This window comes from Heloderma suspectum, chromosome 4 (genome assembly GCF_057233095.1).
Source record: "Heloderma suspectum isolate Gila_16-S chromosome 4, 16-S_ref, whole genome shotgun sequence".
In the NCBI taxonomy this organism is placed as follows: Eukaryota; Metazoa; Chordata; class Lepidosauria; order Squamata; family Helodermatidae; genus Heloderma; species Heloderma suspectum.
The window spans coordinates 247,754,842-247,778,030 of NC_139461.1; the positions used below are offsets into that span (position 1 = coordinate 247,754,842).

General features: G+C 42.8%; 1 protein-coding gene across 2 annotated transcripts in view; it reads left to right on the plus strand.

Moving 5' to 3' along the window:
- PRELP (proline and arginine rich end leucine rich repeat protein) overlaps positions 1-18,636 on the plus strand; it is a 35,345-nt gene extending 16,709 nt beyond the window's left edge. The window contains exons 3-4 of one of the 2 annotated variants that reach the window (XM_084853170.1): positions 7,023-7,968; positions 14,837-18,636. In XM_084853170.1, the coding sequence (XP_084709296.1) occupies positions 7,038-7,968; positions 14,837-15,012 (1,107 nt within the window). In that variant the 5' untranslated portion in view covers positions 7,023-7,037 and the 3' untranslated portion in view covers positions 15,013-18,636. The remainder of the gene's footprint in view (positions 1-7,022; positions 7,969-14,836) is intronic. The other variant, XM_084853169.1, reaches the window with a different exon arrangement.
- Positions 18,637-23,189: the final 4,553 nt, after the last annotated feature.

Sequence of the window (23,189 nt, forward strand, 5' to 3'; positions counted from 1 at the left end):
TTGTTGTTTCAGGATTTTAAGAACTAGGGATCCAAAGCGCTCCTCCCTTCTCTGTTGTCACATTCTTTAAAAATTAAAAGAACTGGTGCTGTGTTCTGGTATGCCACTTATTTTGATGCCTAAATGGGAGCTGAGTGCTTCAGCAAGTCTGATAGCTGGAATGGAAACAAAGAGAGGGAGAACAATTTGAAAAACAAAGCATACCCAGGGTGTAGCCCAAGGGCACATGATGCAACCACATGTTAAGACTAAGCTGGGATAGGTCTGGTTAGTACCCAGATGGGAGACCAAGGGTTCCTTCACACCGGGCTTTTATCCTGCGATTGAGATTGCTCCTTCACGGAAGTTTGCGGGCTCTTTACATGACGCCGTGACCCTGCCGTGACCCTCCTGCACTAAATGCCCTTTGTTCTGTTTTTAAATAGATCGCAGATAGTGAGCTATCAAATTACCCCCATTGTGTTCAGTTCAGTTTCCTCCATGAAAAGAGTTAAAGCAGCAAGAAAAGGTGCGAGATCAATGACAGATAATGGAAGATTCAGATAAGGGGGCGGGGAAGAGGGGGAAGGGCAGCGGGGAAAGGAAGCGGGTGAAAAAGGGAGTCAGTTGTGATCCTGCATTTTAAATGGAAGCAGAAAGCCCCATTTTAAATGCAGGATTTTAGACTGGTGTAGAAATGCCCTAATTTAGAATCTTAGATATGCTGCTTTGAGTTGCCATGATGGAAGAAAGATGGGATATAAATGAACTAAATACATATTCAGAACCATTTAGATTGCTTGTCTCTGGTAGGAATCACACTGTAAATCACAAAGGATTACCAGAGTATTTTGCAGGACAATCTTGGGGGATTGGGGCAACATTAAAGCAGGGAAGACAGATGCAAACAAATCCCATCCTACAACGTTACCACACAAAATAATACAGGCCCAGAATTCGATGCATCGTCCCAAATACTTATTAGAGTATATCACAAGCAGAGAATAGGAGGTAGTAAATGAAGGCATGAAAATAAAAATCATTTTCTCCTTGTGGCTTTCTATATCAGCACTCTTTCTTTGGTTTAAGTTTCCCATGTGAACAATTATCTTGTACTCAATGCATATTTAGATGAGCAGGAAGGAGAGCATTTATTTTGCACAGAATTCCGACAGGACTGGATGGGAAGTTAAAGTACCTCCCATCAGATGGTGGAAATATTAAAAATACTGTCACATCCCCAGTACATAGGTACAGCTGTGCAGTCTTCATACCTCTTTCTTCCATGAAAAACCAAGAGACATCTAACTTACCAGTATCTTAGCCTTTCAGTGAAAGGCCACAGTTCACTTCACCTCTCAGCTGCTACGGCACTCCTGCAGGTTCTTTGCAGCTCTCAAGGACATTGTTTTATTGCCTACTATTTGTTCACATTTTCTTCACAGCTGTAGCCAGGAAAAGCTCACTTATTCTTCTTTATGGAGTTTGACACTCTTGAGAAGAAGGGCCTTTCCAGATTACTGTTTAAAAAGAGGATTTTAAGTGCAATGTTTGTGCTAGCCCTGGTCAGCGTAAAGTCCCACCCCAAGTAATGGAGAGGAGTGAATCCATGCTGTAGGACTTCGCTACAGTAAAGTGTGCAATCAAGGTATATGTGTACTGCATTTCTAAAAATGTGTGTGCGTGCATGTGGGGGGGGCAGGACTGAAATAATTACACTGAAAAGGGAAGGAAAGAAACTAGTGATGAATATGGGGTATGTGTGATTTTCCTCAGGTTTTTTTTTTTAGAAAAATCATTAAAAGGCTGCAAGAATGTAATAATCATCGTCACCGTCATCATAGATTTTTTTAAAATGATTTTTAAAATTTACACAATGGCGCTAGATTGGGAGCTGACTACACATGTTGAGAATGGAGGGGCAGAGAGACACTCAGACAACATTAGTACACAAAGCAGCATCAGTTTTCTCCAAGGGAAGAAAGCAGCATGCATTTGGAGCCCCCTCCACAAGTCTCCTTTTGCAGCCAGTTGCAAAACTTAGACATATTTATTCTTCTTTGTTTCCTTCTTTGCAAACTGGAGCCAGAGTGGGCAGAGTATTGTAGTGGGCAGAGTGTTGGACTTTGATTAGAGGGCCCATGTTCAAATGCCTGCTCAGTGCTCAGGTGAAAAACTCACTGCCTGACCACTGGCTAGCCAGTGGGCTGGTTCACAGGATCACTGCAGCCCACTGTGGCTTATTTAAGGGTTGCAGTGCATGCCAGTGACTATTTTGAATATTCCAGCCATGGTAGGCAGTTGCTGCAGCTTATTGTGTCATGTGAACCATGGGAGGGTGGCTTATGTGAAGGTTAAACAACAGTCCATGGGTTATACAAGGTTTGTTTAACCCTGACATAAGCTACCCTCGCCTGGTTCACATGACACAGTAAGCCACAGCACCTGCCCACTGCAGCTTAAATATTCTAAAGGGCAACTGGCGCATGCTGCAATCCACTATGGCATGAATATGCCACAGTGGGCCGCAGTGATCATGCAAACCTGTCACTGTCTCTTAGGCTAGCCTACTGTGTGGCTAAAATGGGAAGGAGTGAACTTGGTATTATGGCCTGAGCTCGTGAGGGGAAGGAGATGGGTTACAAATTGAATATATAAATATTTTCTCATGCTAGGCAAACAGAACACTGGTCTCAGCCTCATGCTGGCTGGTAGATATCTCCTGACTGGAAAATAGTCACTAACCATCCTGCACCATTGAAAAACATATTTCAGCCATTAGTATACACTGTGGAAATAGCTGCTAGTCATCACTACCCATTAACAAGAAATCTAGTATACAAAAGATGGTCACTTAACAGCCATTACAATGTATTAAACGGGAATCAGAAATATTGCAAAAACTGTAGGAGAGTAGAGACATTTTTGCCATTTGGGTCTGCTTTCAAATACTATACTTTTGGCGGAAAATATCCAGTTCCAATATTTCAATTCTTGCATCAGCTATCCATAACAATGAAAGTCTTTCTACTAAAGGCAGTCCATAATTCAGAAAAAGAATACTCATATTCACATTTCTGTTAGCAGCATGATATGGTATTGCAAGAGATATCTTCCAGTATTTGCTGCCTGGAGTGACAATATTTCACATAACAGAGAATTTAACAGATAAGAACAAAAGAATCCAGTTTATTTTACAGCTGAGCTGGGTAGCCAGCCGTATATTTTTTTAAAGAGAAATATAAATGTGACAGGCTAAACAGGCATAAAATATTTTCAACTGCAGTGCTTGTTATGTAAATGTCTTTCATTTTGTATTGTAAAAAAAGAAGAAGAAATGGCAAGCTGGAGGAGCATGGATAAGAAACAAATAATACGTGCACTGTAGCACATAGGCATGAGCTTTGGAGGTTTCCCTGGTAAATGCAGTTACTTTTTTCATGGAATATTCCTGTACTGAAGGTTAGAAGCCAGCTGTGCTGATTGCACAACTGGCATGGATCCTGCAGTCATCCAATGCAGGGCAAGTAAGGTTGCCAGGCTGCAATCAGGAGATCTCTTTTACAAATCCACAGCTGTGGAAGTGGGTGCCCTGTTCCTCTGTGTCCCTTTCCCACAGCAGGAAAGAGGGAAGGGTGGGTAAAAGGACTGTGAGAAGATCAGCAGGTGGGAAGCCATGGCTATATCCTTTCTCACAGCTGTGGGGTCAGTTAAAGAGACTCTTGTGATCTCTGAACTGTGACCTCACAGTGCTACAGGCCAGAGATTAGAGTGGACTGAAGCACCCTGTGCTTTTATGGATGATGAAGGTTGAATTTACTGAAATACCATATCTGATCCCCTATGAAAGAGGCAAAGAGAGCAGCAGAAAGTAGAGTTACACAAAAAGTAACAGTGACAAATTGAAACAAAAACTCCATAAAAATTATTTTTTGCTAATTTTGGTGTGAAATATTTCCCCTCTTGTTCATTGGCTGCATGCCTATTCTTTGAATATTCACCAGATGTCGTAGGTACCCACATTTGATGTATGAAGAATTTGCAATGTTTGACAGTTCTCTGGCAGTTGACATGTACTCAGCATTTGACAGCAACTTACATGCATTTCTCATGCAGTAGCAGGCAGTATCTGACATGTAGCTGTCAACAGCTGGCAGTGACCCACTTCTCACATAGCAACTAACTATGGGTTAAGCAACCCATAGTTTGTTGGGACCATGCAAAAGTGAGCAAGCACAGTGCCTCCCACCTAGGGATATGTGACTCAACAAAACTCAGCCTTGCCAAAGTTCTCCGAATTCCATCTCGAAGCTCTTTCTGACTCAGGTCCACAAGCTCTGGTTTTGTTTTTTTTCTTTTTCACATGAAAATCCATGCATATTTTCATGTGGATTTTTCCAAATGTATGCATCACTTGTGCACATCTTCGAAATGCACACATTCTTCTCCCACTGATTAAAGTGTATTTATGCACATTTTTCAAAAGCATGCATTTTTGCACGAGCTTTTTTCAAATGTACCCATGCTATTGAACACATTTAATTTTGGTCCACAAATCACACTGCAAGCTTGGAAATGTATGGACTTCGACTGCAAATTGCGTCCAAGTCTGTGTTCCAGAAGGTGCAAACTGGGTAAATCCTGATCAAAGAGGATCTGAAACAAATTTCTCATACATCCCTACTCCCCCCCCTTGACACTTCGTTAAACGCCTGTTCCTGGATTGTTTGTTGTAACATGTGAATCTGGAATTTTGGGTTGTTGAGGGAGAAAAAAATCCAAGAGTTTTAACCCATGTTTCATTGCAGGGTTAAGACTCTGGGTTGTTTGTTCCTCAGTTTTGGGGTTCGGACATTGTATGAAACTACCAAGAAATGGGGCATTTCTGGGTTGTTCCATGTGACGTTTTGAACCCAAAACTCTGAATGGGGAATTCTCGGGTTATTTGAGAAAGCTAATGCAACATGGAAGTGGCCAGCACGCAGGAGACAGCATGTTTGCTCTGGTGCAGCCCTGACAAAAGATGGGTCATTTAACCCACAGTTAGTTGTTTTGTGCAAAGTGGATCAAGATCTGACAGGTGACATGCAGTAGGAATTAGTATTTGGAAGTAACTGATTGATGATTTCCAATAGTACATTTTAGCAAATGTTAGTAAATTGTATATTGATGTAATTCATTCAGTCAAACAAAACAGGTTATTTTAACATATTTATGCAGAATACGAGTTTCCACAGAAAATCTGAATTTTGAAAACTGAAAGTTCAGCAGATTTTGAAATTTTGCTGAATTTAATATCAGCTCCAGCAGAAAGCAACTGAGCACAAAACCTGGCCTTTTTCTTGAACCAGGCACTGTAGAGAAAGGCTTTCTCCCCCTCCCGCCCCCATATCTGAAAATGAATCAGTGCAGTGTTGGGGAAAGAATTAGCTGTAGAATGGAAGGAGCCTCTAGCACCCAGGGACATCATCATGCTTCCACATACTCCCAAGACACAGGAAACCTGCTGGGATGATTGGCTGGCATCTCCACATGTGTCTTTCCAGATTCACTGTTTAAATTAAGGCTTTGACTTTGCCATATGTGTTGTGGCTTTACTGCTAGGGAGTGGCGGATAGGGATTTGTGAATGAGCGAGCCGCACAGGGCACACAAGTGGGGTGAGTCCTTCTTCCATGGAATGTGAGGCAGTCAAGTGGGGGGATGGGAGGGAAGGGGGGGATGAGGAGGGGAAGGGCCAATGAGTCCTGCTAGGCTGCTACCTGGCAGATCATGCAGATCAGCCAACATGGTACGTGTGCAGACTGATCATTTGGGTAGCCAGAGGGAAGGGGGGGGCAAAAGGGCTGGTTGGCCAATGTACGGGCCAGGTCATTGGTCAATGCAGAACCCCTCTTGATTGGCTCAGGTATGCCTAGGTAGGTGGGCCCTCCCTGCCTTTCCTAGTGTGGGATCATACCTTAGATTTGAACCTGGGACCTCTCGCATGTAAATCATGAGCCATTCCACTAGGACTCCTCTTGCAGCCTGTGTGCAAGAACTGAGAAAAATGCCCTTCGCCCCAGCCAGGTTTCATTATGATCACCTATGGAACAACTTCACTGATAAGCTCTCCGGTGCCCGAATGTGACTTGCATGCAGATGGTGCCTGCTTCCCGTCCCCTCGTGCCCTATGGAGTAAGCTAGTGGAGGCTGCTGCTGCCCGTCTGTGCCTGTGGCTCTCCTGCTGCCTGTCCTGGCCTCTCCTTTGGGCTGCTTTCCAAAATAGTATTGTCCCTGCGTGAGTCTTGAACCCTTGTCCCATGGGGGTTGTCTCTGCAAGCCTCCTACCCAGGGAGTGAGATGTGTGCTGGGTTGTGTAGGCTGTTCTTCCTTTCCTTGCTGTGTTGTGCCCCCAAATGGTGGTTGTGAGCAGCATAAGGGAATCTGAACCCCTTCTTAAACGAATGGGGATGGCCTGGGGACTGGCAGGAGCAGGTTCATTGCTGGCTGAGCCACTGGGGTGGAGTGGGAGCGCTCTGGTGTATTTCGCATCTTGTCTGTGATGATGTATGCTGATGGTGTGTCCCCATCATCATGAGTCCGAAGGCTCCCTCTGTATGTTGTATCATCACTGGAACACTCCTTGATTTGTAGGCTTTGGTGGTGTTTCCAAGGTCACTGTGGGTGTGTCTGCCATTTTTATGCTGCTTTTGTACTTTCTCATGTGTTTTTCCCTTCCTTAGGCTGGGCAGTAGGATTCACCAGCCATTCTATATCTCTCCTCACCCCTGACATAACTGGGGTAGCAGCACCAGTGCGTCTCTCCCAATTCCTGACATAATTGGTGTATAAGATTGCTCTGCCCATCAATTAAAAGCTGTGCACCAACTAACCTATGTAGTACTGAAGATTTTTTAAAAATACTGTAGATACTGTAGTTAGACAAACCTAGTGCCAGAGAGAAACCTAACTCTATGAAGGACTTGAGATAATGTTGAAAGTTCAGCTAGCATATATGGGTCATGGACCTATTCTTAATGGTTTCTTTTTGTTTTCTAACAGATAACTATCTAGATCATGAAGGGGGTTGCCAGACTGATTTTCCCACTCATTCTTGTGCTTATCTGTGAGGTGAATGGACAGAGGCGTGTCAAGCCTCCAAAGAAGCGTCCAACGCCTCCACCTTCTGAACCTCTGGAGCCTACAGAGTTACCTCCACCTCTGCAAGGACCCCCCTCAGTTTTCCCAGACTGCCCCAGAGAATGCATCTGCCCTCCAGATTTCCCTTCAGCCCTTTACTGTGACAGCCGCAACCTTAGAAAAGTGCCCTTCATCCCGCCCAGGATCCATTATGTCTACCTTCAGAACAACTTCATCGATAAGCTTTCCGAGGAGTCCTTCAAGAATGCCACAGAGCTGAGGTGGATCAACCTGGACAACAACCGCATTGACACGGTGGACACTCGGGTGCTGGAGAAGTTGGAGAGCCTTGTCTTCCTGTACATGGAGAAGAATAACCTTAGGGAAGTGCCCAACAATCTGCCTCCCAATTTGGAGCAGCTTCGACTGAGCAGGAACCGGATTAAGAGGATCCCCGATAACGTATTCAGCAAGCTGGACCACCTCCTCCTCTTAGACCTCCATCACAATGAGCTGAATGATGGAACCTTTAAAAAGAATACTTTCAAGGGGCTGAAGAACCTCATGCAGCTCAACTTAGCTCACAACAGGCTACATAAGATGCCACCTGGGGTTCCCAAAGCCATCCACCAGCTCTTCCTAGATGAGAACCAAATTGACAACATCCCCAGCAACTACTTTAAAGATTTCTCCAACTTGGCTTTCATCAGGCTTAACGCTAATAAGCTCTCTGACAAAGGGCTGCCCAAGAACTCTTTCAATCTCACTAACTTGCTGGTCTTGCACCTGGCGCACAACAACCTTACCAACATCCCCTACATTAGCCCCAAGCTGGAGCACCTCTACTTGAATGACAATTCAATTGAAAGTGAGTCAGCACTGATCAGCAATGGGTTAGGCCTGCAGAAGGACATGTTTTTTTGGGATGGGCCCCCGAACCAAGTCAGCTAATATGGCTGTTCTTATGAGTGGCCCAGCTTCCATAATCAAACCCAAAACAACTGAGGCTTCAAATGATCAGAAATGTAATGAATAAGAAATCTTATTCTCATGCCCTATTGAGATCTTTTGAATTGAGATATTTTGCTCCTCCTTAGAATTCTGGTTCTTGAGGTTCCATGTTTTTTTATTTGACTGTAAAGGTCTTTACTATGCTGAGAGAGAACACTGCAAATGAAATCGGGGGTGGGGGGAGTTAGGAAGCTGCCTTATACCTAGTGAGACCATTGGTCCATCTGTCCCAGTGTTGTCAACACTGACTGGCAGCGGCCCTCCAAGGTTTTAGGCAGGGGATTTTCCAGCTCTATCTGGGGATGCTGGGAATTGAACCTGGGACCTTCTGAATGCAAAACATGTGCTCTACCACTGAGCCACAGCCCTCTTTGAAAATTAATGAAAAATTATATACAGAAAATGTCAAGAGTAGTATTGAGACAAAACATCAAGAGGTTCCGTGTTTTATAACTTCACATTTAAAACGAAGATGAGTTAATGGCTTGTAAATGGACAGTAAGCATGTACAGAGGGAAATGAGGTACAGGTAAGGTCTGGGAATGGAGAATGGGATTGAGAGATGGAGATCTCTTCTGTGATTCTAGCAACGTTTGCTTCATACACTTCAGGCAAAGCCCAAGTCATTTCATAGAATAAGTGTCATCCTACAGAATGCACAAGCAAGGTTGGGGAAACAACAAAGCCTCTTCAGTTCCTGCCCCCAGATGTTTGTATTGTCGGAGCTCCCACCACCTGCTGCTTTGATTGAAAACATCTGCAGGGGAGCAGGAATGTGGAATTCCTTCCAAAAAATCTTAACAAGCAAAGGAAATAATAAGCCATGACACTTAACATAAGCCCAAGTGCCTTGTATTTTTCACAATGGTTTAAATGTCTGGCACTCTGGAAGGGCAACAGTTTAGGCCAATAAAGCCTACTTATATGATGGGCCCCAAACACAGAAACTGTAGTTAAATTCTGAGTAGCTTTATTCACATCTGGCAGCTTCAAGGCAAAAACATTCCTTTTCAACTAGGCTAGCTCATTGATGCAACATTGATAACTCCTGTGATCAACAGCACACAGGCAGGTCTCAGATTAATGGTTCTTGGCTTTAAAATTATGAGTTTTTGTTTTAAATCCATAACAGATTCACACTTGCATTGGCATTTCTAGTCTAAGGTTATCCTAAGGTCAGATTTTGAATCTTTTGTCTGCAAGCACAAAGGCTAGAGACCTACTTCTAGGGCAGGGTAAATGTGAAGCTGAGATTTATTTGGGTCCCTTTCTTCCTAATGCTGCAGCATTCAACATGATGAGGTATTTAAGCAGAGGCTGGGTGACCATCCGTCAGGGATGCTGTAGCTGCACCCTGCATTGCAGAAACTGCATTAAGCAGGGGACTGGACTAGATCAAGAGTGGGCAAAAGGCAGCTCTCCAGATGTTTTGGACTTCAACATCCAGAAGCCCCTGCCAGCAAGGCCACTGGTCAGGAATAGGGATGCTGGAGAAATATGCCGTGGACTCCAATGAGGCCAGATTCCCAAGAATCCAACCTCTGGAATCTGCAGCAGGCTGGTACCCCTTCACCTGGTGTATCCACCATTGTTCACGGGACAGCTCTCTGGCTGTCAAAAAAGGCGTGATAGGCTAACAGCAGCCACCATTATCCTATTGCGGGAAAATTAAGGCTTTAAATTGCGTAGTTTATGGCATTTGCAGCCATAAAGCACTTCCTTCTACATAAATTGCAGTGTAAAATGCTGTGATTTACATAGAAGTAAGCACTTTACCATCACAAATGCCATAAACTACACAATTTACGGGTGTGATTTTCCCACAATAATGGCGGACACCATTAGCCTATCTCACCTTTTAGACAGCCAGAGAGCCGCCCTGTGAGCTATGGTGGATGTGCCAGGGCTCCGGGGAAATTTGCAGGGCCCTATGTAGCCTGGATTTCCCCACAGTGGACCCCCCCCCCCCGCAGGACATCAGGGGGTTTCGCCCACCCCTAGTCAGAAATGCTGGAAATTGAAGTCTAAAACATCTGGAGATCTACTCTCTGCCCACCCTTTTTCTTGATGGTAACATTTCAGTGGGCATCCCCAAAGTTCTTAAGCTTTTCAAGAGTTTTGTCAAAGTTAAGAGACCTAAAGAATTGAAGATTTGCTTTTGAAACTTATGCCTGTGTTTCAGAGCATCAGTTATTCCATATGTGCAGTAAGGATCAAAGCATTTCCTCACAGCAGGGACATGCTACCTGTGGGTGCAGATACTTTATGGATTGATAATGGGGTCTCATTAGTACTTCAGTCAGAGGGGTGTTAATTATTTCATTAGTTACTCTTCAGTGAGATAGGCACTTCAGCAAAGGGCTCACCACGCTGTCATGCCAGCCTACAGCCCTTTCCTCTGCTGCCTAGCTTGCATTTTTGACAGAAAGAGAAACTACATGAAGGGAGAGGTAGTGTAATCACGTAGCATCCTAGCTCTGCCCCCTTGTAGCCCCAAGATGGCAGAAACAATAAAAGAGCAAATGATATGAAAATAGCCCTAAGAATCATTGTTGACAGACAAAATTTCTATCATCACCCTGTTCATCCCTCAAATATGCCAATCTATATCAGGGCAGTGGGGGTGGTATATTTGTATAGTTACAGGTATCTGTAAAAATGGGGGAATAACTACAAAATTATCTACTCCAAAATATCCCAGGATAGCAACGAATGTATCAGTGACAACACTGAAAATCAGTAGGCAGCTTCATTACAGCTTCATAACGGGGCAAGGATACTCTCAGCTCTTGTCCATTTGCTGCCTGTTTTATTAGCAGTTAGAACTGGGAAGGAGGGTTTATCGGTTTATTATTTCCTTGCATCTACTTGTTGTTTTGTTGTTGTTTTTGATGGATCTGTTCCCACATGATTTGATCTTGTGCTTTAAGTCTGCCTTGTTTCCTATTTCAGTGGGGCACTTCTAAGTGTTCTATCAGTTGTAGAGATGAACTCATGGACAAAGAATTTGCATCCAACTAATACGGAGTTGGCTGCCCAGAAGTGGCATATATGGTTTTGTAAAGTCAAGTTGATTTGATCCATGAATCCATTTTGGTCTTCAGCAAGGGGTAACATTGCACCAGATGGTGGAAAAAGTAGAATTTGTGAAATAGTGTACGCCGCACAGGAATGAGTCAGGTTGGGTTAGCTGACAAATGGCATTGAGCAAGATGACCCATTTCATGGGAGATTGAATTCAGAGATAGTGAGGATCTGTGGAAACTACCATGGGTTCTTGGTGCACTAGCAGGTAAATGGCCTTCCTGGATTCCCACTCTGTTTTTGAGCAGGGAGTATCTATACCCCAAGGCAGAATATTTCACATTGACAGAACAATAAGACATTCTGATGCCATCACACACCATATACAATGAACTGAGACTCAAATGTACATATTGCTTGTGATTTAGCAACAGGATGTTAATTTGGATTCAAGAATTCTTATAGATCAGGTAGTTGTTTAGCATAGCTGCACTACCTGTAATGTTCAGAATACTTCCTCCTGCTAAACCTGGAGCCATGCAGGCTCCCCCCCCCCCGCCTCCTCTATGCCTCAGCTGGCTCCCTTAAAATATGTTTTAAAACCTACAAAAAGATACTTAATAGTATCTGCCACAGGCCCTGTTTTTCTAGGCATACGGGGATATTGCAGCTTCTGTTATAAAAAGGCCAAATATCAGGTTATCAGTAGCATAACAACAAAAAAGCAATTAATCATGTGCAGGCTTTGTTGTATATATGGACCTGTGTCCTTGCATGAGCCTTTTTCTGACAGGCTTGTTTAAACCCACAAGCATAGTCAAAAAGTAGTTTATTGACATGGGATTGGGAATGACATGGCATTCACACATAAAAGAAAGGAAGCTAAACTAAAAATAATCTGACCAGAAACGCCCAGGCTGCCTCTGTCTCAACATGATACAAAGGATAAGACTTATACATATTTGGGTAGTTAAGCATTTTTGTTCGGCCCGTTCCCCAAAGCTGTAGTAAAAGCCTAGAAGGCCAATCAGCAGCCCCATTATGACCCAAGGCACAAGTCCTTTGAGAGAGTAAAAGAAACACAAGCTAGGAAGTCCATCCTATGACAGTGTCAGTAACACATAATCCATGGTGGATGTGCATACTGAAGTCTCTCAGGGAACCAAAGTCCCTTTAATAAAGATGTGAAGGCCTGGAAAAAACCTGGGAAAAGGGGGGGGGATTTTCCTCAAGGACTGTTTTTGTTTTTTTCTGAAAAATTGAACAGCTTTGGATTATGAAATACTTTCCTTTAGAATTTAAAACAAGGTGTGTTTATATATTGTTACCCAGCCTTTACTCCCCCAAAAATGATTTCTAAAAACTATATAATAAGAAGACTTTTACAGAAAGACAAGAGGTATAAAATGTCTGGAAATAATGAAGCCATGGGGGAAAATGTTTTAAATCCTCTCTGTGAGATTCTCAGCATAGTTATTTCTTCCATTTCATATTAAAATTATTGATCTAATGTATCTTTTACTGATAGACATTTTGGGATGCTCCAAGTAATGCTCAGTTTCCCAATGTGAGAATTGAGTCACCATATCACAATACAGAAGAAAGTTTACATTCTTGACCGTTTGCGTTTTGTTCTACAGAGTCCTGTGTTTCTGGACTTGTCTTCCTCTGCTGCCAATTCTTTCTGCTTCTTCTGGACTCTAGGATGATTCATATGTTTCAGACTACTTGCTGGAGTTCCCTCTGGTCAGATATACACTAGGACGCTAAAATATGTTATGTATAAGTTGGTTTGCTCATAAAATTAATCATGTTTGGTATATTAAATTCTAAAAGCATAGTTTATTCATATAATAATTACAAACTTACTGAGTTCACTTTTTAAAGTTTTCAGGTATAATGATAATTTTATGAAGAAACCATGTTATGCATAATATAACTTTAGGAATATAAAGGATGTTTTACGACCATTGGCCATCCTGCTTGAGGCTGATAGGCGCTGAAGCCCAAAATATCTGGAGGTTACCAGGTTGGGGAACGCTGTCCTAAAGAAACAAAATGACTTTAGATCTGTAAAGAGTGCATAAAAATAAGTATTCCTTATTTTCAATTTTTCCCAAATTTCCACTCCCCCCCCCCCCGCACAAATGGGAAAAATCCCAGGTGGGTTTTTTTCCCCCATGGCTTCAAAATTTCTGGAAATTTTACATCTTTACCCTTTAATAAGAAAAGTCTTCCCTCATAGGTAACTGGAAGAAGTCCACTCCCCTGTGATGTGAGCCAATGCATAACTGACAGTCTTCAGGGAAATGATATAAGGGAGGATATGAGTAGGGAAGGCATGAAATGATGACATGCACCTGAGTTTGGTCTGCTTAGTGACAGATAAATTAATATCTCAAATGGGGCTTTAAGGAAAGGATATACAGTAGTGGCTACTTGGTACCTTCCCCCTTGGGGTAGCCAGAGAAGCTTTAGGAATTTCTCTAGAGCAGCCTTCTCCAACCTGGTGCCCTCCAGATGTTTTTAACTACAACTCCCAGCATTCCTAAACATGGGCCGTGCTGGCTGGGGCTGATGGGAGTTTTAGCCCACATGTCTTACATGGGTGTAAGTAAGTTCCTCTGGTTTATCAGTGTCATTCACCATGAACAACTCTTGTACCGATTTAGAACCTGTAGGTATACACCTCATCATTATGGCAACCAGTAATCAAATTTGAATGGAATTACATATCCAAATGCTAACCATTCACATAAAATCATATGCCTATTGCACTTTTCTATGAGCGTTTAACTACATCTTTACATTAGCTCTACAGCCCTATTTGGGCATTCTGCTTAAGGGTATAATGAACATTGTGGTCACCATCCACGTGTTGAGGTCAAATGTCAGCAGCAAGGAGCCTTTTGTATCCATGTAAGATCCCTGGACAGTTTAGAACCCTTGATTCTAAATAGTGCAGGGAGCCTACATGGATACAGAAGGCTTCCTGCTGCAGAAATTTGCCCTCAACACATGGATGGCGACAAGGACCACAGTGGGGGCAGGGGTGGGGCTAGCATGCTCATCCTCATGCTCTCCCTTCCTTAAGGTTCATTATACCTTAAAGCAGAGCATAATGTAATCTACAGCTTGCAATATTCTGTGCCAGTCTAATAGCACAGAGGTGACGTGGGTATTTCAGAGAAGATTAGAATATGCAGCCAAGAAGTACAAAACTGTCTTGCTATTGTAAGATGGATACCAGGTTGGGGTATATTAATTCATTTTCTAAGCAGCCTTGGAATGTTAGATTTACACTGTTTGGACATTTTACTTCTACATTCATTTAATGCTGTATTTACTTATGAGATGCAGCAAGAGTGCCAGCCTCCTTCAGAGGATGTCTTGTGTCATTTATATAGATGCATTACTAAATGATTATGTACTATGTAATGGGAAAAGACATGGGAGTTGAGAAATAAGCAGGGAAGGCTTGTTCACAGCAGACAAGCAGAGTCTTTTCACACTGATTGATGGAAACATACAGTATATCTCAAGGCCAAAAGGGACCACTGCAGTCATATATACTTGTATTTTCAATAACTCTGATGATGAATGATGGACACTCACAGGGTGGGAAGAGAAATGCAAAATCAATTATCTCCGGCCAGTGTAACTCTCCTAACCTACTACTATGCTTTCCTTTCTCCCTTTAGAAATCAATGGGACCCAGATATGCCCCACTTCTTTGATGGCTTTACATGAACCATCTTCAGATTTTGAAAACGTGCCCCGTCTCCGCTATCTGCGCCTAGATGGCAACCAGCTGAAGCCACCCATCCCCTTGGACCTGATGATGTGCTTCCGACTTTTGCAGTCTGTTGTCTTCTAAGCCTTGCAGCAATCGCCACTCCTTGGAACTTTGGCTTTGCGCAGTGACTTGATTCCAGTCTATGTTAGACATGGGGAAATGTATCTTATCATCTCTACCCTACGCTGCCCTGCCCTTACCTCCCCAGTGCCTTCTCTTTGCTGCTCCATTCTGCTTCCTCCTTCTTTGGCTGCGGGAAGCTCTATTCTCAGTGCAGCTCTTCTTTTATATAGCATCCTTCTTTTATGGAGGCTCTGAGCCCTAAGGAGCGTTGCACAGATTCTTCTTAGATATGTATGTGTAGTATCTACCAAACAGCTAGAGGTTACAGTAATATCTCTTCCATACTGTTCCTTAATTCATATATATATTCTTTAAGAAAAAATCAGAGAAGGCAGTAGATACATAGATGCATCTAGCATGCAACATTGGTGTTACTGCCTTCTGCTTAGAGCTTTAAATAGAGTTACTGGCCCCACAACAACATCAACCTTTTTTTTAAGGGCAGGTTTGTCATAACTGTCAGAGAAAGAAAGGATATTCAGTTTCATTTAAATAGGTACAGTTTGTCGAATAATGATGCTGCGCTAAGAGGAAAGGAATATTCCATTTTATTTATAGGTGACAGTTATAAGTGTAGACTTAGTAGGAACTCCGTCCTGTAGCAAGTGCTAAAAGGTACATGAAGAACACAGCAGTATACTGTGGAGCCCTGTGAGATGCATTGTGGGTACAATTAAGAACTGGTGTTCCTCCCGTTTGTGCTCTTTGGGATGGTACAGGTGATGCAGCAACATCCTGTGGGAATGTACTGAATGACCAAATGCAGTGTGACCTCCAGGACTTGGCTCATGGCACTTCAACAGCACTATGTCAAAGGAGAATTATTGCTCATTACATCCCCCGCAATCTGACTCCATTTCGTTTTGCAGCTGTGACTAGTGCAGTACTGGAGAGAAATTAGCGCAGGACAGGGTATCGTACTTGGACAGGACAGTCCCCTTGTAAATGATGATTTCAAGGAAATATCCAGACCTGGGTTTGATTTTATTTCACATTCAACCCTGGGTTTCAATAGCTTTTATGAACCCTACACAGCCTCAGGAAAGTTGAAGATTTTAGTTCATTGGCCTTTCTCAAGGTCACTTCTCCTTTCACTTAGGATTTGAAGAGATTGTTCTGTGCTTCCCACTTCCCTGAGCTGTGAAGCAATAGTACAGGGTTGAGTTTCCTTTGGGTGACACAGGATTGGAAAATTATGCCATCTTTATAATATTTGAGCTACAAATATACAAGCAGATCATCGTGGAAGTAAATAGAGACCCCCTAGAGCACATTCACTAAACCTGAACTTGATTCCCAGAGACAGCCTCTGCACCTTAAGGTTTTTCCCCTTCAACCAGCTCAGAGCTCCAACCAATTTGCACCTTCAGCCAGCTCACAGCTTGTTCCATCTGCCTGATCCTCTCTCATAATTCCAACAGCAAAACTGCCTCGAAGCTGTTTCATTGACATTCCCATTACTTCTTATGGATGTCAGCTTCCAAGACTTTGATGCGCTGTGTATTTCAAAGGCTAAAGAGAGATTTCTACTAATCAGGAAACTTACCATTCATTAAGGGTATTTTGTGAAAGTCTCCAACCATTAATCAGGTGGACATTCAGAATAATCAAGAGGGCCAAAAACACAACAGTGTCTTCTCTTCCAGGTGAAGTGTACTTATACAGATATAAAATCTCTTTGGTGCTGTTTTGCCACACTGGTTTGAAAGACTCTCATTATCTCTCCTTCGTTTTCCCTCCATGTCCCTATAGCAACATGCTCCTGGCCTTTATGCTTTCTTTATCCCCTTCTGACTTGAAAATTCAGAAGTATCTCCTTCAAAAAATCTCCCATTATTTTTTTCCTTGTTACCCTTCCCTTTTTTCTCCTGCTTTAGGTTCCACCAAACCAGCATGGAAGTTCTAGACGTAAATGGAGCTCTGCAGCTAACAACATATACAACCCATCCTCTTCTAGCTAGATATCCCAATTTCCGCCGCTTTCCAAACCCCTCCCTGGGTGGAGCTTTGATCTAAATCCCCTACAAGTCAACAGGGGATTCTGGATTTTGCCCCTAATGACCAAACAACCTCAGTCCATTGGACACTCTCCCTGATAAAACTCAGCATATCCCACTGGTACCCATGTTGGGGTTGGGCATGCTTGGGATCACTTATTTTAACAGTAATGCAGGCATGAAACTTGCTTTTAATTTAATCTATCTATCTGGGGCCTCCTTTGGCCTTCTGTTAGACCAGTGCAAACTAGCATAACCCCACTGATATTTGTTGAGTTACTCTGGATTTATGCTTGTAACACTTGGAATATGGTCTGCTGGTTTCTTTTTATATCCTATTAAATCTGTTGTGTAAGTTTCAACTTCGTTTGCTTAACACACACATGCACCCATGCCAATGGTCTCCTACCTTCCTTTTCTTCCAAGTCCATTAGCAGATGATAACTGTAATCCCTATGCCATGAAAAACGTCACCTGCCTTTTTCTGCATATCAAACTGCTGTTAAAGTCACAAAAGCAGTCCAGGGTATTTTTTATTAATCAGTTGGCAACTCTGTTTCAGTGCGATGAAGACTACAGTCAGTATATATTTGTCTGTGCTAAAGTGGAGTGCAGGAACGGGATAATGAGTGAGTGGAAATTTTCTATAGACAATTAAAAATTGGCAACTTTTTACTAGTCCTGCTTTTTGTGCCTTTCACAGCAACCTATCACACAGATATTTTGCCTGGAAAGTTTTCATCATAACTTTATCTCCATATCAGGAGAATCTTCCTAGCGCGGGCAGATGCAAGAGAGGATAGGGCTCCTGCGCCTATAATATCCTGAGAGCCAGTGTGGCGTAGTGGCAAGAATGTTGGACTGGGAGCTGGGAGATCTGGGTTCTAGTCCCCACTCAGCCATGGAAGCTCACCAGGTGACTTTGGGCCAGTCACACACTCTCAGCCCAACCTACCTCACAGGGTTGTTGTTGTGAGGATAAAACGGAGAGGAGGAGGATAATGTAAGCCGCCTTGGGTTCCTTGCAAGAGGAAAAAAGTGGGATATAAATGCAATAAATAAATAAAATAATAAATAAATAAATAATAGATGAGAAGAAGAGGGAATTTCAGCAGATATAGCTTACATGACAAGCTAGACTTCCTGAAATTCCCTCTACTATTAAATGTGTACAAATCCTGCCTGGCCCTTTGTGTCTGGCCACCCAGATCTTCACTTCCACATTGGAATGATGTTAAAAATACAGAAACAGGTTGTTAAAATGCTAACAAGCTATATATTTTTCCTTTTAATGGATAATTGTCAAAATGCTTGTATGATCATCCACTTCCCTCATGGACAGCACACGCTATACATCAAAATTAATTAGTTTATTACAAGCTAATTATTTTCTGCTCTTATTGGCAGCTTTTAGGGGGGGGATATTTTGAATTTACATACCAGCCACCCCCACCCCCCACATAGAGAGATAACCTGTTATATTGGGATTTCCTGGACTAATTCATGAGGATATTGAAATTATTTGGGTACTCCCAATGAGCACCGCAATTTGGAAATGTATAGTACAAGACACCCCAATCTCTAGAAAAAAATGAAAATAAGACATTTCTACATCTATCCGTACAATGGGTGACTCTAAGTATATTCCCGCAATGGTTACAATGCCTTTTAGAAGACTTAAACTTGATATGTTTATGTTGATATGATTAGCTGTTGTGCTGGATAGCTTGATGAAAACGTTGACCCAGTGTGCAGCTGCTGTGAAGAAGGCAAATTTCATACTGGAAATCATTAGAAAAGAAATCAAAAATACATATCATAATGCCCTTATAGAAATCTATGGTGCAACCACACTTGGAATATTGGGTATAGTTCTGGTCACCAGACTTGAAAAGGGATATTTGTAAAGCTGGAAAAAGTGTAGAAAAGGAGAACCCAAATGAACAAGGGGCTGGAACAACTCCCCTATGAGGTAAGGTTATGTTTGGGACTTTTTAGCTTAGAAAAGTAAGGGGAGACTTGATAGAGATGTACAGAATTATGCATGGTGTGAAGAATGTGGATAGAGAGACATTTTTCTCCTTTCTCATAATACAACATGAAACATGGGGCATGAAATTTACCTCATATCAAGCCAAGCTGCATATGGGATGGAATATTGGGACATGGGAGTCACAATGTCCCTTCAGGCTTGGATTTGGGGAGAGGCTTTTCCAGTAGCAGCCAGAAACGTAGATCTATGCTTGCAGAATGCAAGTTTCATTTACTAGTATATCAACTGGCATACTGCAACATAGCCTTCCCCAACCTGGTGCCCTCCAGATGTTTTGAACTACAGCTCCCAGCATTTCTGACCATTGTCCATGCTGGCTAGAGATAGTGGGAGCTGAGGTCCAAAACATCTCAAGGGCACCAGGTTGGGAAAGGTTGCAATAACGATTGATTGAGGTTTGTGTTATTTCCCCATGTCCTTTCTCATTACTGGAAAGATTGAATCAGAAAGATGTATCAAGACTCGTAGTCTGCAAACCAGTTACAAGGGATTCTATTCATTCAGTCCCCCTCCTATGAAATGCATAGAACCAATTCCATGAGCTCATACAGGAGCAGAAAACCAGAATGAATCATTACAAAATCAAATGAGAGAGACTGGGGTGCTCACACTTATCACTGACAACAGTTCAGACTGTCTGAAGTAGACTGCAACAGCTATCATCCTATTGAGGCATGTGTTAGTTGATGATGTTGCTGAATTTCATATTTCCTTCTTGGAATAATGACTGAGATGCTGTTAGTGGCTGGTTCTTTTGACCGGATGGAGGGTGCTCCTCCTGTTCTGGATGGGGTTGCACTTCCCTTGAAGGAGCAGGTTTGTAGCTTGGGGCCTATCCCTGTCACTTGAGGCTCAGTGGCACCGAGTACTTTCTACCACCTTTGGCTGGTGACCCAGCTATGCCCCGATCTGGACAGGGATAGCCTGGCTTCAGTTGTCTATGCTCTGGTAACCTCCAAGATAGATTACTGCAAGGCACTCTATGTGGGGCTGCCTTTGAAGACAGTTGGGAAGCTGCAGCTTGTGCAAAATGCAGCGGCCAGATTGATGACTGGGACCAGAAGGTCTGAGCATATAACACCAATTCTGGCCTGCTTGCATTGGCTGCCTGTCTGTTTCCGAGCCTGCTTTAAAGTGCGAGTTTTAACCTATAAAGCCTTGCATGGCTTGGAACTGCAATACCTGATGGAGCCTCCCCTGACCTGAACCTACCCAAACACTACAGTCAACATATGAGACCTTGCTCTGAGTGTCACTCGCAAGGGAGACTCGGAAGCTGGCAACAAGGGAGAGGGTCTTCTCAGTGGTGGCTCCCTGATTGTGGAGCGATCTCCTTCCTGAGGCCCACCTGGTACCAACACGGTCATCTTTTCAGTATCAGATTAAAACTGTCCTCTACTCCCAGGCATTTAATGGCATACGATGCGGCATTTATACCAGCTGTTCAACAGGTCTAGTATTTTAGTGAATTTTTTTTTAGCTGTTTAAATTGTTTTAAAATTTTGTACATTGATTTTATGCTGTATTTTTATCTTGTGGATTGTTGTGAACTGCCCACAGAGCTTCAGCTATTGGGCGGTATAGACATGAAATGAATAATGATAATAATAACCATTTTAGCAGCGTGGAATGCTCAGATTGCATTCAGAAGCAGGACCCTCACTTCTTCTGGTGCCTCACTTGCAGCCAGAGCAGAGTGCCAGGGCCTGGGAAGGAGGCAGAGTCCTTCCGCCCTTGCACTGCCACCACCAGAATAACTAACAACCCAGGGAAATGGGTAGGTGGGTTGGAAGGAGAGGGTTTGAAGGCTGACTGGGGGAGGGGGATGTTGAGGGGCATCAGATCGTGTTGCACTCCCAATGACATCACCACAGGTGTGAGAGGGTCCAGTTAGGCCCAGAATTAGGCTAGGAATAAACCAAGCTATTTGTTCGAATTTGCAGGCAGCGGGGCGGGGGGGGGGGGGGGAGAGATTTGGTTCTCCAAGCCCAGTTCCAAGCCTGACCAGGGGAATTCACTCCATCACTACTGTTCCTTCTGCTAACACAAAAAAAGCAACTAATGATGAACCTGGGCTGGGATGGACAGGCACGGAGAAAAAAAAGGTTACTGGAATTCCGGCAAAACATTGCACCCGCATTCCTCAGAGGCTGAATCGACACGTAGCAGTTATGCCATTATCATACTGTTATCATAACTATTGGTACAATGGGCACCAGTAGTTATGATAACGGTATAACTGCTATGTGTAGATTCAGCCAGAGTGCCATCAAAACAAAATCCAGAAAATGCACAATCCAGTTTAGGGCGCAATCCTATGCATGTTTAGACAGAGAAAAGGCCTACAGCTCTCAGCATTCCCCAGCCAGCCATGCTGGCTGGGGAATGCTGGGAGCTGTAGGCCTTTTCCCTGTCTAAGCATGCATAGGATTGGGCCCTTAATTGCTGATGCTGGTAAGCGATGCAGCTCCCTAGGGATTGGTGCTGACTGCAGGATAGTGAACAAACCACCACCATCCTTGGATGGGTACATGGGGGGAAGCAGGTTTTTGGGGAACACCAGCCAAGAATTTAAACCTCGGGGACAACAGATATTTTTAGCTGATATGAAGTACGTGTTAAGATTGGGGATTTTTTGTATCCTAATATTAACAAAAATGCTTCAGTAAATTTCAGATTAAAGAAGTAAAGGTTGTTCCATATTTCAGTCTCCTGTAGCATCATTTCGTAAAGTTTGTAGCAGCAAATATTGCAATCTGGTTGCTGGGGCAGACCCCATCCTTGTCAGGTGGAAGGGGCAGAGCAGGATGACTATCTCAGCAAAAGACAAGCCTCTGCTGTGTCTTGGAATGTCTAGTGATAGGAAAATGACTGACCTGGAACAGCTACCAAGACTAGGTACGCCAACAGTTTCACTGCCTCACTTCGGTGCCTTTACCAGCAGCTTGATATGCAGAACCCAGTTAAAGAAACTATCAGTCTGTTGATACATGAATTTTAACTGGCGAATCTGTGAATTATTTAATGATATCTGCATACATCTACAGAAAAAAATGTAGTTCCTTTTTAAAATAGATGCTGTTGGTGTAGGCACCATTATCTGTTGTTATCATCTGTTGGTGTAGGCACCATTAATCAGATTTGAGTGTACCAGGAGACAGGCCTTTTCAGTGGTGGCCCCACACTTGTGGAACTCCTTCCCGTGAGAACTCTCCTTAGTCCATTCTCTTGCAGCCTTTAAGCAGACCCTAGACTATTTAATTTTGCTATGCTTTCTATGGATTTTATTGCTGGGCCCAATATCAACAGAATAATCATAATCGTAATCATAATCAAGTGAATTTCTTAGTCACTTTTCTCTTTAAAAAGACCCAAGGTGACTTACAACTGAATTATTAAAACATACAAAATAGAAAATAGCTAAAAACAATTTCCATTAAAAATACCAAAACATAATAAAACAACTAAAACATAAGTACAGACCATAACCAAAACAACTGATGAATAAAAAGCCCATCGCACCAGACGAAAGGCAGAAAGCACCACTCGGCCAGGGATAGGTGATGTCACAGCACAGATTAGCACATTAATGAATCTGGATGGAATGAAATTCTCCTGGAGCATCTTTGTACTGCAGCTTCAGGGAAAGAAAGATAACTGGGACATGCTGTAGGACATCCTAAGGGAACATAGAGGCTGCCAAATGTTTTTTAATTTAGTAAAGCTCAAGATAATGTTTTCCCACTGTCAACTTCAGGGATTTAATTTTAATCACAAGCCCTGAATTGTTAAAAAAAGATTAAAATGTGATAATTTTTTTTAAAAAAACAATGTTTCTAATACGTTTGAAAGTGTGGCCTAAAGTCTCAGAACCTACTGCGAGAACAGAGGAGATCAGTTTTTAAGGGCCTTCTCAGTGGTGGTGCCCTTCTTTGGAATGACCTCTCCTCGGAAGCTTGACTGGTGCTGACTTTGATATCCTTTCTGTACCAAGAAAAGACCTTTTTATTTGCCCAGGCCATTTAAATGTCTTTTAGATGCTATTTTAACAAGTGTTTTAACAAAGTGCTGCTTTTGCTTTAACA